Source organism: Rhinopithecus roxellana, chromosome 13, assembly GCF_007565055.1.
Source record: "Rhinopithecus roxellana isolate Shanxi Qingling chromosome 13, ASM756505v1, whole genome shotgun sequence".
Classification (NCBI taxonomy): domain Eukaryota; kingdom Metazoa; phylum Chordata; class Mammalia; order Primates; family Cercopithecidae; genus Rhinopithecus; species Rhinopithecus roxellana.
Window position 1 is genome coordinate 57,965,833 of NC_044561.1, and position 12,567 is coordinate 57,978,399.

Consider the following 12,567-nt stretch of genomic DNA (forward strand, 5'->3'; position numbering starts at 1 on the left):
TGTTTACAAGACAAAGAGGAGCACAGAGTGGAGACCTCAGGGCTGCCCTCCAGAGCCAGCAGACCATACTCAGGACACAGGCCAGGTGCTTGCTGCCGCTCCCATCCTCACCCCACTTCTCTCCTACCATTGTCCCTTCTTTTCCTCCTAGCTCGCTATAATGTGAAACTGAAACAGGTTATGGGAAACAAATTTGTATTCTTCTCAAAAAGGTATTAACAAGTAGAGACTGAATCAATAACCCAAAACCTCCTGACAAAGAAAAGCCTTAGACCTGATGGCTTCATTGGTGAATTCTGCCAAACATTGATTGACTGACTGAGTCAGAGTCTCACTCTGTCGGCCAAGCCGGAGTGCAGTGGCACCATCTCGGCTCACTGCAACCTCTGCCTCCCAGGCTCAAGCAATTCTCTTGCCTCAGTCTCCCGAGTAGCTGGGATTACAGGCGTGTGCCACCACACCCGGCTAATTTTTGGATTTTTAGTAGAGACAGGGTTTCACCATGTTGGTCAGGCTGGTCTCTAACTCTCGACCTCAGGTGATCCACCCGCCTCAGCCTCCCAAAGTGCTGGAATTACAGGTGAGAGCCACCGCACCTGGCCATCTACCAAACATTTAAATAGGAGCTAATACCAATCCTTCTCAAACTATTCTTTAACTCATTGCCCTGATACTTAAGTCAGACAAAAAATACTACAAGAAAGAAAAACTACAGACCAACACCCCTTATGAATGTTGATGCAAAAATCCTCAAAAAAATACTGGCAAACCAGCCGGGCATGGTGGCTCACGCCTGCAATCCTTTGGGAGGCCGAGGTGGGCAGATCACTTGTGGTCAGAAGTTCGAGACCAGCCTGGTCAATATGGTGAGACCCTGTCTCTACTAAAAATACAAAATTTAGCCAGGCGTGGTGGCATGTATCTTCCCAGCTCTTCCTCGAGAGGCTTAAGCAGGAGAATCCCTTGAACCCAGGAGGTGGAAGTTGCGGTGAGCCAAGATCATGCCACTGCACTCCAGCCTGGGTAACAGAGCAAGACTGTCTTAAAAAAAGAAAAGAAAAGAATAACTAACAAGTGTCAGTGAGGATGTGGAGAAATTGGAACCCTTGTGCATTGCTGGTAGGAATATAAAAGGGTGCAGCCACTGAGAAAGGCAGTATAGTGGTTCCTCAAAAAACTAAACACCGTATGATCCAGGAATTCCATTTCTAGGTATACACCCAAAAGAAATGAAAGCAGGGGCCAGGCACAGGGCTCACGCCTATAATCCCAGCACTGTGGAAGGCCGAGGCGGGCGGATCATTTGGTTTGGGAGGCCGAGGCAGAGTTTGAGACCAGGCTGGCCAACATGGTGAAACCTCGTTTCTATTAAAAATCCAAAAAATTAACTGGGCGTGGTGGCGGGCGCCAGTAATCCCAGCTACTCAGGAAGCTGAAGCAGGAGATCACTTGAACCTGGGAGGCACAGTGCCATGAGCCAAGGTCGCGCCACTGCACTCCAGCCTGAGTGACAGAATGAGACTCCATCTAAATGAATGAATGAATGAATGAATGAAAGCAGGGACACCAACAGATATTTGCACACCCAGGATCGTAGCAGTATTATTCACAATAGCCAAAATGTGGAAGCAACCCGAGCCCGTCCATCTAGGGATGAATAAATACAAATGTGACAGATCCACACAACAGGATATTATTTAGCTTTAATAAGAGAGGAGGCCGGGCGCGGTGGCTCACGCCTATAATCCCAGCACTTTGGGAGGCTCAGGTGGGCAGATGGCTTGAGCCCAGGAGTTTGAGACCAGCTTGGGCAACATGGCGAAACCCCATCTCTACAAAAAAATACAAAAAATTAGTCGGGTGTGGTGGAGTGTGCCAGTAGTCCTAGTTTCCTTCCCAGCTACTCAGGAGCTTGAACTGGGAGGATCACTTGAGCCCAGGAGGCAGAAGTTGCAGTGAGCCGTAATTGCGCCACTGCATTCCAGCCTGGGTAACAGAGTAAGATACTGTCTAAAAATAAATACATTTTAAAAAGGGAAGGAAATTCTGACATGGTACAACATAAATGAACCTTGAAGACATTCTGCTAAGTGAAACAGGTCAGTCACAAAAAGACAAATACTGCATGATTCTCTTATGGAATGTAAATGAGACACCTCAAGTAGTCAAATTCATAGAGACAGAAAGCAGAACAGCAGTGCTTGCCAGGGGCTGGGGGAGGGGGAATGTGGAGTTAGTGTTTGATGCACAGTTTCAGTTTTACATGATGATACAATTTTGGAGATGAATGGTAGTGATAACTACACAGCCATGGATGTGAATGTGCTGCCACTGAGTTTACACTTAAGTGGTTAAAATGGTAAATTTTATGTTATAAATGTTACCACAATTTTTTTTTTTTTTTTTTTTTTTTGAGACAGAGTCTCGCTCTGTCGCCCAGGCTGGAGTGCAGTGGCCGGATCTCAGCTCACTGCAAGCTCCGCCTCCTGGGTTCACGCCATTCTCCTGCCTCAGCCTCCTGAGTAGCTGGGACTACAGGCACCCGCCACCTCGCCCGGCTAGTTTTTTTATATTTATTTTTAGTAGAGACGGGGTTTCACCGTGTTAGCCAGGATGGTCTCGATCTCCTGACCTCGTGATCCGCCCGTCTCGGCCTCCCAAAGTGCTGGGATTACAGGCTTGAGCCACCGCGCCCGGCCATGTTACCACAATTTTAAAATATTAATCAAGAAAACAAAGTATTGGCCAGGCACGGCACCTCAGGCCTGTAATCCCAGCACTCGGGGAGGCTGAGGCAGGTGGATCACGAGGTCAGGAGATTGAGACCATCCTAGCCAACACAGTGAAACCCAGTCTCTACTAAAAATACAAAATATTAGCCAGGTGTGGTGGTGAGCACTTATAGTCCCAGCTACTTGGGAGACTGAGGCAGGAGAATGGCATGAACCCAGAGGGCAGAGCTTGCAGTGAGCCGAGATGGCACCACTGCACTCCAGCCTGGGCGACAGAGTGAGACTCTGACACACACACACACACACACACACACACACACACACACACACACACACACAGTATTTAGGCCAGGTGCAGTGGTTCATGCCCATAATCCCAGCACTTTGGGGAGGCTGAGGTGGGTGGATCACTTGAGGTCAGGAGTTTGAGACCAGCCTGACAAATATGGTGAAACCCTGTCTCTACTAAAAATACAAAAATTAGCCTGGCATGGTGGCAGGCACCTGTAATCCCAGCTACTTGGGAGGCTGAGACAGGAGAACTGCTTAAACCCAGGACATGCAGGTTGCAGTGAGTCGAGATCGTGCCACTGTACTCCAGCCTGGGTGACAGTGAGACTGTCTTAACTAACTAAGATATTTAGTTGTTCTCTACTTGGGGGACCACAGAGGAAGTTGCTGGTGATTCCCCCATGTTATTTTCCAAAATCTTTGTAAAGTGCCACGGAGAACCACAGTGGGAAGAAGTGGGCCCAGGCTCCATCTGGCGCACGGGGCAGAGGCGTCCCTTGGTCACAGGAGGCATCCCTCCCGAGGCTCCTCCACCCCAAAGACTATTTTCAGGAACCCTTTGTAACATGGCTTTTATTTTTATACATCAATGTTTTTCTAAAATGGAAGCCAAAGGCACAGCATCAAATCAAACCAAACCACTGACCTTTTTAGAGTTATCACATGTGCCAATTTCACCTACTTCTTGTATCTTCCTATTTTCAAAGCTCCCCTCACCCTCAAGGCATAGTCTGGCAGTGGCAGCTCAGCATAGCAAGGATTATGCTATAGGCTCTGCAGGGTGCAGGCCTGCGCCCAATTGCCAGCCCCACCACTTCTCAGCTGGCCAAACTTCCACAGGTGATCTCAGCTCTCCATGTACCTACCTCTTCACCTGTAATATGGCCGCTAAGGCAGCATCTTATTGGGTTACTAGGTCACCCTGGAGCACTCAGCCTGGCCCAGCCAATCAGCTGCCTTCACCTTCTCTAAACCTCCGAGCTTTGCTCAGAGCCTGGCAGTGCCTCAGAGGCACCCCCTGAATGTGTCCAGAATGTATGTAACACTTTACTATGAGAACTCAGCCTATGCCCTTCCTGGGTGATTGCAGGGAGCAAAGCCAGGTGCTATGACTTTCCAGACGACATGGAACCCAAAAACGGGCTTCTGCTGAGGGAGGCCTTGTTGTACCCTCAGTGCTCTATGATGACACCCACCCTGAGGGCCAGGAAGGCTCCAGTGCTGGGTGAGAAGTCACCCACCTTGATGATGACGCGCTGGTCTGACTGGTCCTCCAGGATGCTGTCCGTGGGGTAGGACTCGATCTGCTGTCTGATGGCGGAGGCGATAGCTGGCACAAACGTCAGCGGGTTCAAATCCAGATCGTCACAGAGGATTTCTGAAAACATCTCAGGTGTCATCAACTTCTCTGAAATCAGGAGAGGGAAGGGATGCCAACAAATTGTACCATGCTTGGGCATGGACCGGCCTCCCTCACCCCTTCCTCTTCGAAGTCAAACATCTCCGGATGTAGAAGAGGAAAACTAGGGCACTGAGGGTGGCCTTCCTGGAAACTGGGAGTGGAAGGAGGAAGCACATGACTAGCAGGCCACCAGCCCTCATGCTGCACATACCTCCTGCTGAATACCCTGGGGGTGGTCATGGCCATAAACACTCCCCCTATTCCCCTCATAGCTGGGTGGGCGCATGAGATTATCCTAACTAATGAGATGCTCCGGGCAAGGCCAGCAAAGACACATCGAAGCTTGCGTGCCATCTCTCTAACTCCCCTCTGTGCTGAACTGGTGGCAGACGTGATGGCACAGAGGCTGGCCCAATACCAGGCCTCATGTGAGCAAAACACACTGTGCCAAGCCATAGCAATTTCCAGGCCTGTGACTGCAGTAGCAGCAGCAGGGCCTCAACAAGGTCACAACTGTGGAGGTCCCTACAGATCTCAGATCCTGGAAAAGTAATTGTACCAGATGGGAGCTCACAGGGACCATCTGTGGCCAGCCAGACCTTAGCAACGTCCCCTCAGTCAACATTCGCTCCCTGCTCCGCCCAGATCTTACTGACAAGACGCCTTGCAGGGATAAGCTGAAAAAGCCAAGAAAAATTCCTTCAGAGCAGACAGCAGGATTCCATCAAGAAGCAGGTCTGCCACAACCCCACTATTTCCTCCCTGCCCTAAAGACACGCTGGGGACTAGCATCCTAACAGCCTGCGGGGCAGCAACAGCAGGAACCTCAGGTGCACTGGGTAAACACCCAGTGAATACACTGCCCAGGACATTCTAAAATTAAACATTTTTAAGTAATTGTAGATTCATGTGCAGATGCAAGAAACAACACAGAGAAATTCCATGCACACTGTGCCCAGTTTCCTCCAAAAAAGTCAAGATATAGGACTGTATCTGTATCCAGTGATTCATCCAGGTTGTCACTTCCTTTTACTGCCAAGTGACGTTCTGTGGTATGAAGGGGCCACATTTTATTCACTCACTGAAGGCTGTCTAGGTCATTTCCAGTTTCTGGCTATTACAAATAAAGCTGCTATGAACATCCATGCGTAGGCTATTGTGTAAACATGTCTTCATTTTTCCAGGATAAATGCTCAGGTACACTGGTTGCATGTTTAGTTTCTAACAGAAACTGCCAAACTGTTTTCCAGGGCAGTTTTCCAGCCACTTGACATTCCCACCAGCAACTTATGAGTAACCCAGTTCCTCCACATCCTCACCAGCATCTGATGCTGTCACCACTTTTTATAGATGTGGAATAACAGTGTAGTTTTAATCTGCATTTCCCTAAGGCTAAAAATGTGGAAAAGCTTTTCAACGTATATTTGCCACCTGTATAACTTCGTTAATGAAGTTTCTCTTCAGGTCTTTTGCCCTTTTTTTTTTTTTTTGAGACGGAGTTTCGCTGTTATTGCCCAGGCTAGAGTGCAGTGGTGTGATCTTGGCTAATAGCAACCTCGGCCTCCCGGGTTCGAGTGATTCTCCTGTCTCAGCCTCCCGAGTAGCTGGAATTGCAAGTATGCACCACCATGCCGGGCTGATTTTGTATTTTTAGTAGAGATGAGGTTTCTCCATGTTGGTCAAACTGGTCTCGAACTCCTGACCTCAGGTGATCCGCCCGCCTTGGCCTCCCAAAGTGCTGGGATTACAGGCGTGAGCACTACCCATGGCCTTTTTTTTGTTTTTTTGTTGCTTTGTGGGGACAGAGTTTCACTCTTGTTGCCCAGGCTGGAGTGCAGTGGCGCGATCTCGGCTCACGGCAACCTCCACCTACCAGGTTCAAGCAATTCTCCTGCCTCAGCCTCCCAAGTAGCTAGGATTACAGGCATGCACCACCACGCCTGGCTAATTGTGTATTTTTAGTAGAGACAGTTTCTTCTCTATGTTGGTCAGGTTGGTCTCGAACTCACGACCTCAGGTGATCTGCCCGCCTCGGCCTCCCAAAGTGCTAGGATTACAGGCAGAAGCCACTGCGCCTAGCCTATTTGCCTATGATTGTCTAATTGCTCCAGTGCCATTTTGTTGAATGAGCTGTCTTTCCTCCATTGAATTACATTTGCATCTTTGTTAAAAATCAGGAGGGCACGTTTGTGTGGGTCTGTTCCATCACGGTATGTCACTCCACCACCACCACACAGTCTTGATTATCGCAGCTATATAGTAAGCCTTGAGATTGAGTAGAATGATTACTCCCACTTCACTCTTTTTCAAAATTGCTATAATCCCAGCACTTTGGGAGGCCGAGACGGGTGGATTGCCTGAGTTCAGGAGTTCGAGACCAGCCTGGCCAACATGGTGAAACCCTGTCTCTACTAAAAACACAAAAATTAGCCGGGTATGGTGGCGGGCGCCTGTAATCCCACCTATTCGGGAGGCTGAGGCAGGAGAATCGCTTGAAACCGGAAGGCGGATGTTACAGTGAGCTGAGATCACGCCACTGCACCTCAGCCTGGGCAAAAGAGCAAAACTCCATCTCAAAAAAAAAAGAAAAATTGCTTTATCTATTTTAGTTTCTTTGCCTTGCCATATAAATCTTAGAACAATTTTGTCTATATCTACAAAAAAAACCTTGCTGAGATTTTTCATAGAAATTGCATTAAATTTGTGTATCAATTTGGGGAAAACTGACATCATCTAGAGTCTTTTAATCCATGAATATGATATATCTACTTATTTAGGTCTTCTTTAATTACTTTTATCAGTGTTTTACAGTTTGTGGTATGTAAGTCCTGTACATGTTTTGTTAGATTAATACCTAATTATTCCTTTTTTTATTGAGTGATGATAAATGGTAATGTATTTTTAATTTGTGTCTAGGTACTCATTAATAGTATATAGAAATAAAATGGATTTCTGTATGTTTACCTTGTATCCCTTGTATCATGTGACCTTGGGGAACTCAGTTATTAGTTCTCCAAGTTTTCTGTAGAGCACTTGGGATTTTCCACAAGGACAATCATGTCATCCGCAAATAGGATTTTATTTCTTTCTTCCTTTCCAATCTACATGTCTTTTTTTCCTTTTCTCGGCCTATTGGATTAGCTAGAACTTCCAACACTATGTTGAATACGAATAGTGACAGCAGACATATTTGGCTTGTTCCTGATCTCTGGCAGAAAGCATGCAACCTTTCACTATTAAATGTCAGCGACAGAAGGCCGGGCGCAGTGGCTCCCCCCTGTAATCCCAGCACTTTGGGAGGCCGAGGCGGGTGGATCATGTGGTCAGGAGATCGAGGCCATCCTGGCTAACACAGTGAAACCCCGTCTCTACTAAAAACACAAAAAGTTAGCCGGGTGTGGTGGCAGGGCACCTGTAGTCCCAGCTACTAGGGAAGCTGAGGCAGGAGAATAGCGTGAACCCAGGAGGCGGAGCTTGCAGTGAGCTGAGATCATGCCACTGCACTCCAGCCCGGGTGACAGAGCGGTACTCTGTCTCAAAAAAAAAAAAAAAAAAATTAGCGACAGGACTTTTTGTACTAAATAGATGCTTCCATTAAATGGAGGAAGTTTCCTGCTATTATTTTTCTGAGCATTTTTATCATCAGGTGTTGAGTTCTACAAAATGCTTTTTCTGTATCAACTGATCTGATCCTGTGATTTTTCTTCATTAGTGTGTTAATACGGTGGATTACATTGATTGAGCTTCAAATATTGACCCCGCCTTCCATCCCTGAAATAAATCCCACTTGGTCACAGTATATAATTATTTCTATATATTGCTGAATCCTATTTCCCAATATTTTGCTAAAGATTTTGCATCTATAGTCATAAAGGATGTTGGTTTGTATTTTTCTTTTTTTGGTACTGTCTTTAGGTTTGATATCTGGGTAATAGGAGCTTTATAAATTTGATTAGGAAGTACACTCTCCTATTTTCTGGAAGAGATTGTGTAGAATTTGTGTTAATTCATTTTTCAACATTTGATTGATAGAATTCTCCAGTGAAATCATATGGGCCCAGAGATTTTTTCGGGGGGAGAATTTTTTTCCTCTTTAAAAATAATGTTTTATATTTTAAAATTTAATCAGAGATGGGATCCTGCTAGCCCAGGCTGGTCTTGAACTCCTGGGCTCAAGGAATCCTCCCACCTCAGCTGCCCAAAGAGCTGGGATTACAGGTAAGAGCCACCGTGCCTGGCCATTTTTGGGGGTTTTTAAATTACAAATTCTGTTTCCTTAATAGTTACAGGGCAACTCAAATTATCTATCTGATATTGGATGAGTTGTGCTAATTTGTGTTTTGCAAGGAATTCATCCATTTTGTGTAAGTTGTCAAACTTAAAGAATTGTTTGCAATATTGATATCTGCAGGGTCTGTGGTGACATCCCATTTCATTCCTGATATTGGTAAGTTACGTTCTTTTTGTCAGCCTTGCTAGAGGCAAAGATTAATAAAACTCAGTTTATTATTAATCTTTCAAAGACTTAGCTAGGTTTCATTAATTTTCTCTATTGTTTGACTTCTGTTTGCAACATCATTGATTTCTGCTCTTCAAATGTCCTTCCTTCTGCTTAGCTTGGTTTTGTTTCTCTTTCTCCTGGTTCTTGAGATGACAGCTTAGATTATCGATTTGAAGAAAGCTTTTCCTGTCTTCTAATGTACGCACTGGTGCTACAGAAAATCTGCATTGCTGTATTTAGCTTTATCCCACAAATTTTGATATGCTGCATTTTCATTTAGGTCCGTGTATTTTTTTTTTTTTTTTTTTTTTTGAGACAGAGTCTCGCTCGTCGCCCAGGCTGGAGTGCAGTGGCGTGATCTCCGCTCACTGCAACCTCTGTCTCCCGGGTTCAAGTGATTCTCCTGCCTCAGCCTCCCGAGTAGCTGAGATTACAGGCATGCACCACCACGCCCAGCTAATTGTTTTTGTATTTTTAGTAGAGACGGGGTTTCACCATGTTGGTCAGGCTGGCCTCCAACTCCTGACCTCGTGATCCGCCTGCCTCAGCCTCCAAAGTGCTGGGAATACAGGCGTCAGCTGCTGCACCCAGCACTTAGTTTTCTTTCATCTAAGAATGTGTTGACTAAGAATGTCCAATATCGCTCATTCCTGAACAATATTGTCACTGGTACAAGATTCTAGATTAATAGTTCTTTTCTTTCAGTACTTGAAAAATATCATGCCACTTCCTCTCGCCTCCAGTTTCACATGAGAAATCTACCATCATTTGGCTGGGTGCAGTAGCTCACGCCTGTAATCCCCGCACTTTGGGAGCCTGATGTGGGCGGATCACGAGGTCAGGAGATCAAGACCATCCTGGTTAACATGGTGAAACTCCGTCTCTACTAAAAAACACAAACAAATCAGCCAGGCGTGGTGGCAGGCGCCTGTAGTCCCAGCTACTCGGAAGGCTGAGGCAGGAGAATGGCGTGAACCCAGAAGGCGGAGCTTGCAGTGAGCCGAGATAGCGCCATTGCACTCCAGCCTGGGCAACACAGTAAGACTCCGTCTCAAAAAAAAAAAAAAAAAGGAAAAGAAATCTACCATTATTCTTACGGTCTTTTCCCTACAGGTAAGTTGTCCTTCTCTCTGATTGCTCTCAAGATTTTTTTCTTTGTGTTGAGTTTCCAGAAGTTTAATTAGGATGTGTCTTTGCATGGATCGCTTTGGGTTAATCATAATGGGCTTCACTTGGCTTCTTGAATCTGTCATTTGATTTTTTTTTAACTTAAAAAAAAAACGTTTTTGAGTTAGGGTCTCACTCCGTTGCCCAGGCTGGAGTGCAGTGGCTCAATCACGGCTCACTGAAACAGCAACCTCCCAGGCTCAAGCGATCCTCCCACCTCAGCCTCCCAAGTAGCTGAGATCACAGGCATGTGCCACCACATCTGGTGAATTTTTGTAGAAATGGGGTTTCACCATGTCACCCAGGCTGGTCTTGAACTCCCGGGCTAAAGTGATCTGCCTGCCTCAGTCTCAGGTGTGAGCAACTGTGCTCAGTCTCATTTAATTTTTTAGAGTCCAAAACAAGCATATGGATATAAATCTCTGAAAACTTGCCTTCTATAGCCAAGTGTAGACACTCAGGACCCTAATCACTCCTTTGCCTGTGTGCCAAGACAGATTCCAAACCTCTTCCTGAGGCGATTCCCTTGCTCCCCTTCTGGGCGAAGATGGCATCTATGTCTGCATGTGTTCTGGTTAGGCAGCTCATCTTTTCTGGAGGATTTTAATACTTCCCTTCCTCAGCAGACTGTTAAGGCAGGTGACACCATACTTCACCAGTGATTCAGAGAAGCCCTACTTCAAGTCCTTTTCAGAGAAGATAACTTCAAACGCATCACAACACCTACCAGAAACCTGAGAAAAATCCTGATTCCTTTTTTTTTTTTTTGAGACAGAGTCTCACTCTGTCACCCGGGTTGAAGTGCAACGCCATGATCTCAGCTAACTGCAACCTCTGCCTCCTGGGTTCAAGCGATTCTTGTGCCTCAGCCTCCCAAGTTGCTGGGACCACAGGCATGTACCACCACACCCGACTAATTTTTATATTTTTAGTGGAGATGGGGTTTTGCCATCATGGCCAGGCTGGTCTCAAACTCCTGGCCTCAAGTGATCCTCCCACGTCACCATCCCAAAGTGCTGGGATTACAGGTGTGAGCCACCACGCCTGGCCAATCCTGATTCTGAAGGTGGCCTGAAGAACATACACTTCATTCATGCTACTCCAGTAATGCTACTTTACATATTTAATCCCTCTGTGATAAAGACTCTCATGCCCACCTTCAAGATGATTTGAAATTTCAAAGCAAATCAGTAACAATTTTGGCACGGCCTTCTAACCACCAGTTAAGAATCACAGCTCTTACAAACACCAAATACCACCCAGAGCTGAGGAAGAGTTCGCAGAACAACACTATTTTGGTTCTCCACCAGTTAAGACTGTGTTCTAAATTACTTTCAGTGGACATCATATTTTACATGAGGACTCCTAGGAGGAACAGCCCAGTGAAACTCACTGTGGAGTTCATGGATGATCCTGGTCTTCCTTACTAGACCGTGCCCTCTTCCTGAGGGCTGTAGGAAATCTCAGATTCCAGGACCACGTGTGGTTCTACTTCTTCAGAGCCACAGGCTGCTGCTAACATTGACCACACTGAGTGTGCAAATGATCCTCACGTCTCACTCTGCCTGGTTCTAAAAAGGCCCAGAGCCACGCCCAATTCCCAGCAATGTTCACCAAATAAAATCTGAGTACAAGCTCCCTCTTCAACTTGAACATTTCTTCTTTATCCAGTTTTTCCTAACCACTCCATTTTCATTTGCTTTAGTCATTTGGGCCCAGTGTACTCATGGTAAGCTTCCTTACATGCTTTTTGGAACAGGGCGGGGGTATAAACAAACCAGAACTTTCTATGTGTTGCTCAAAGAAACATAACGAGACAGAGCATGGACTGATCCAATGTAAACAACTAAATTCCTATGCTGCGCTAGATTATATGATAAGAGAAACAGCAGCCGGGCACAGTGGCTCACACCTGTAACCCAGCACTTTGGGAGGCTGAGGCGGGCGGATCACCTGAGGTCAGGAGTTCAAGACCACTTTGACCAACATGGTGAAACCGCGTCTCTACTAAAAATACAAAATTAGCCAGGCATGGTGGCACATGCCTGTAATCCCAGCTACTCGGGAGGCTGAGGCAGGAGAATCACTTGAACCTGGGAGGTAGAGGTTGTGGTGAGCTGAGATCGTGCCACTGCACTCCAGCCTGGGCAACAAGAGCGAAACTCCATCTCAAAAAAAAAGAAAAAAATGGCAATGAAAAACAAGGCCCCTGACTTTAAAGGGTTGAAATGGAGAGGGAGAGACAAGAATTAACAAATAACTCTGATGTGGGCCAGCAGAGATAAGCGGGGAGCTTGGCAGAGATAACAGGCATTGTGCAGCACTGGTGGCCTGGTCCCCATGGGCTGTCCTGTCCCTGTTCTGGGGCATGACCAGTGAACTGTACCTGTCCCCATCTACACTCAATACAACCTCCTGGAGTCTCTTGCCAGTGTCCTCCTCACCCATGTCTCCTCTCACTGGCGTCCCCACTC

The 12,567-nt window shown here is 46.4% G+C and overlaps 1 protein-coding gene across 2 annotated transcripts in view; it reads right to left on the reverse strand.

Moving 5' to 3' along the window:
• Positions 1-12,567, reverse strand: part of SMARCB1 (SWI/SNF related, matrix associated, actin dependent regulator of chromatin, subfamily b, member 1) — a 44,883-nt gene that overhangs the window by 13,655 nt on the left and 18,661 nt on the right. For both annotated transcript variants that reach the window (XM_010369831.1, XM_010369832.2), the window contains exon 6: positions 4,265-4,431. In XM_010369831.1, the coding sequence (XP_010368133.1) occupies positions 4,265-4,431 (167 nt within the window). The remainder of the gene's footprint in view (positions 1-4,264; positions 4,432-12,567) is intronic.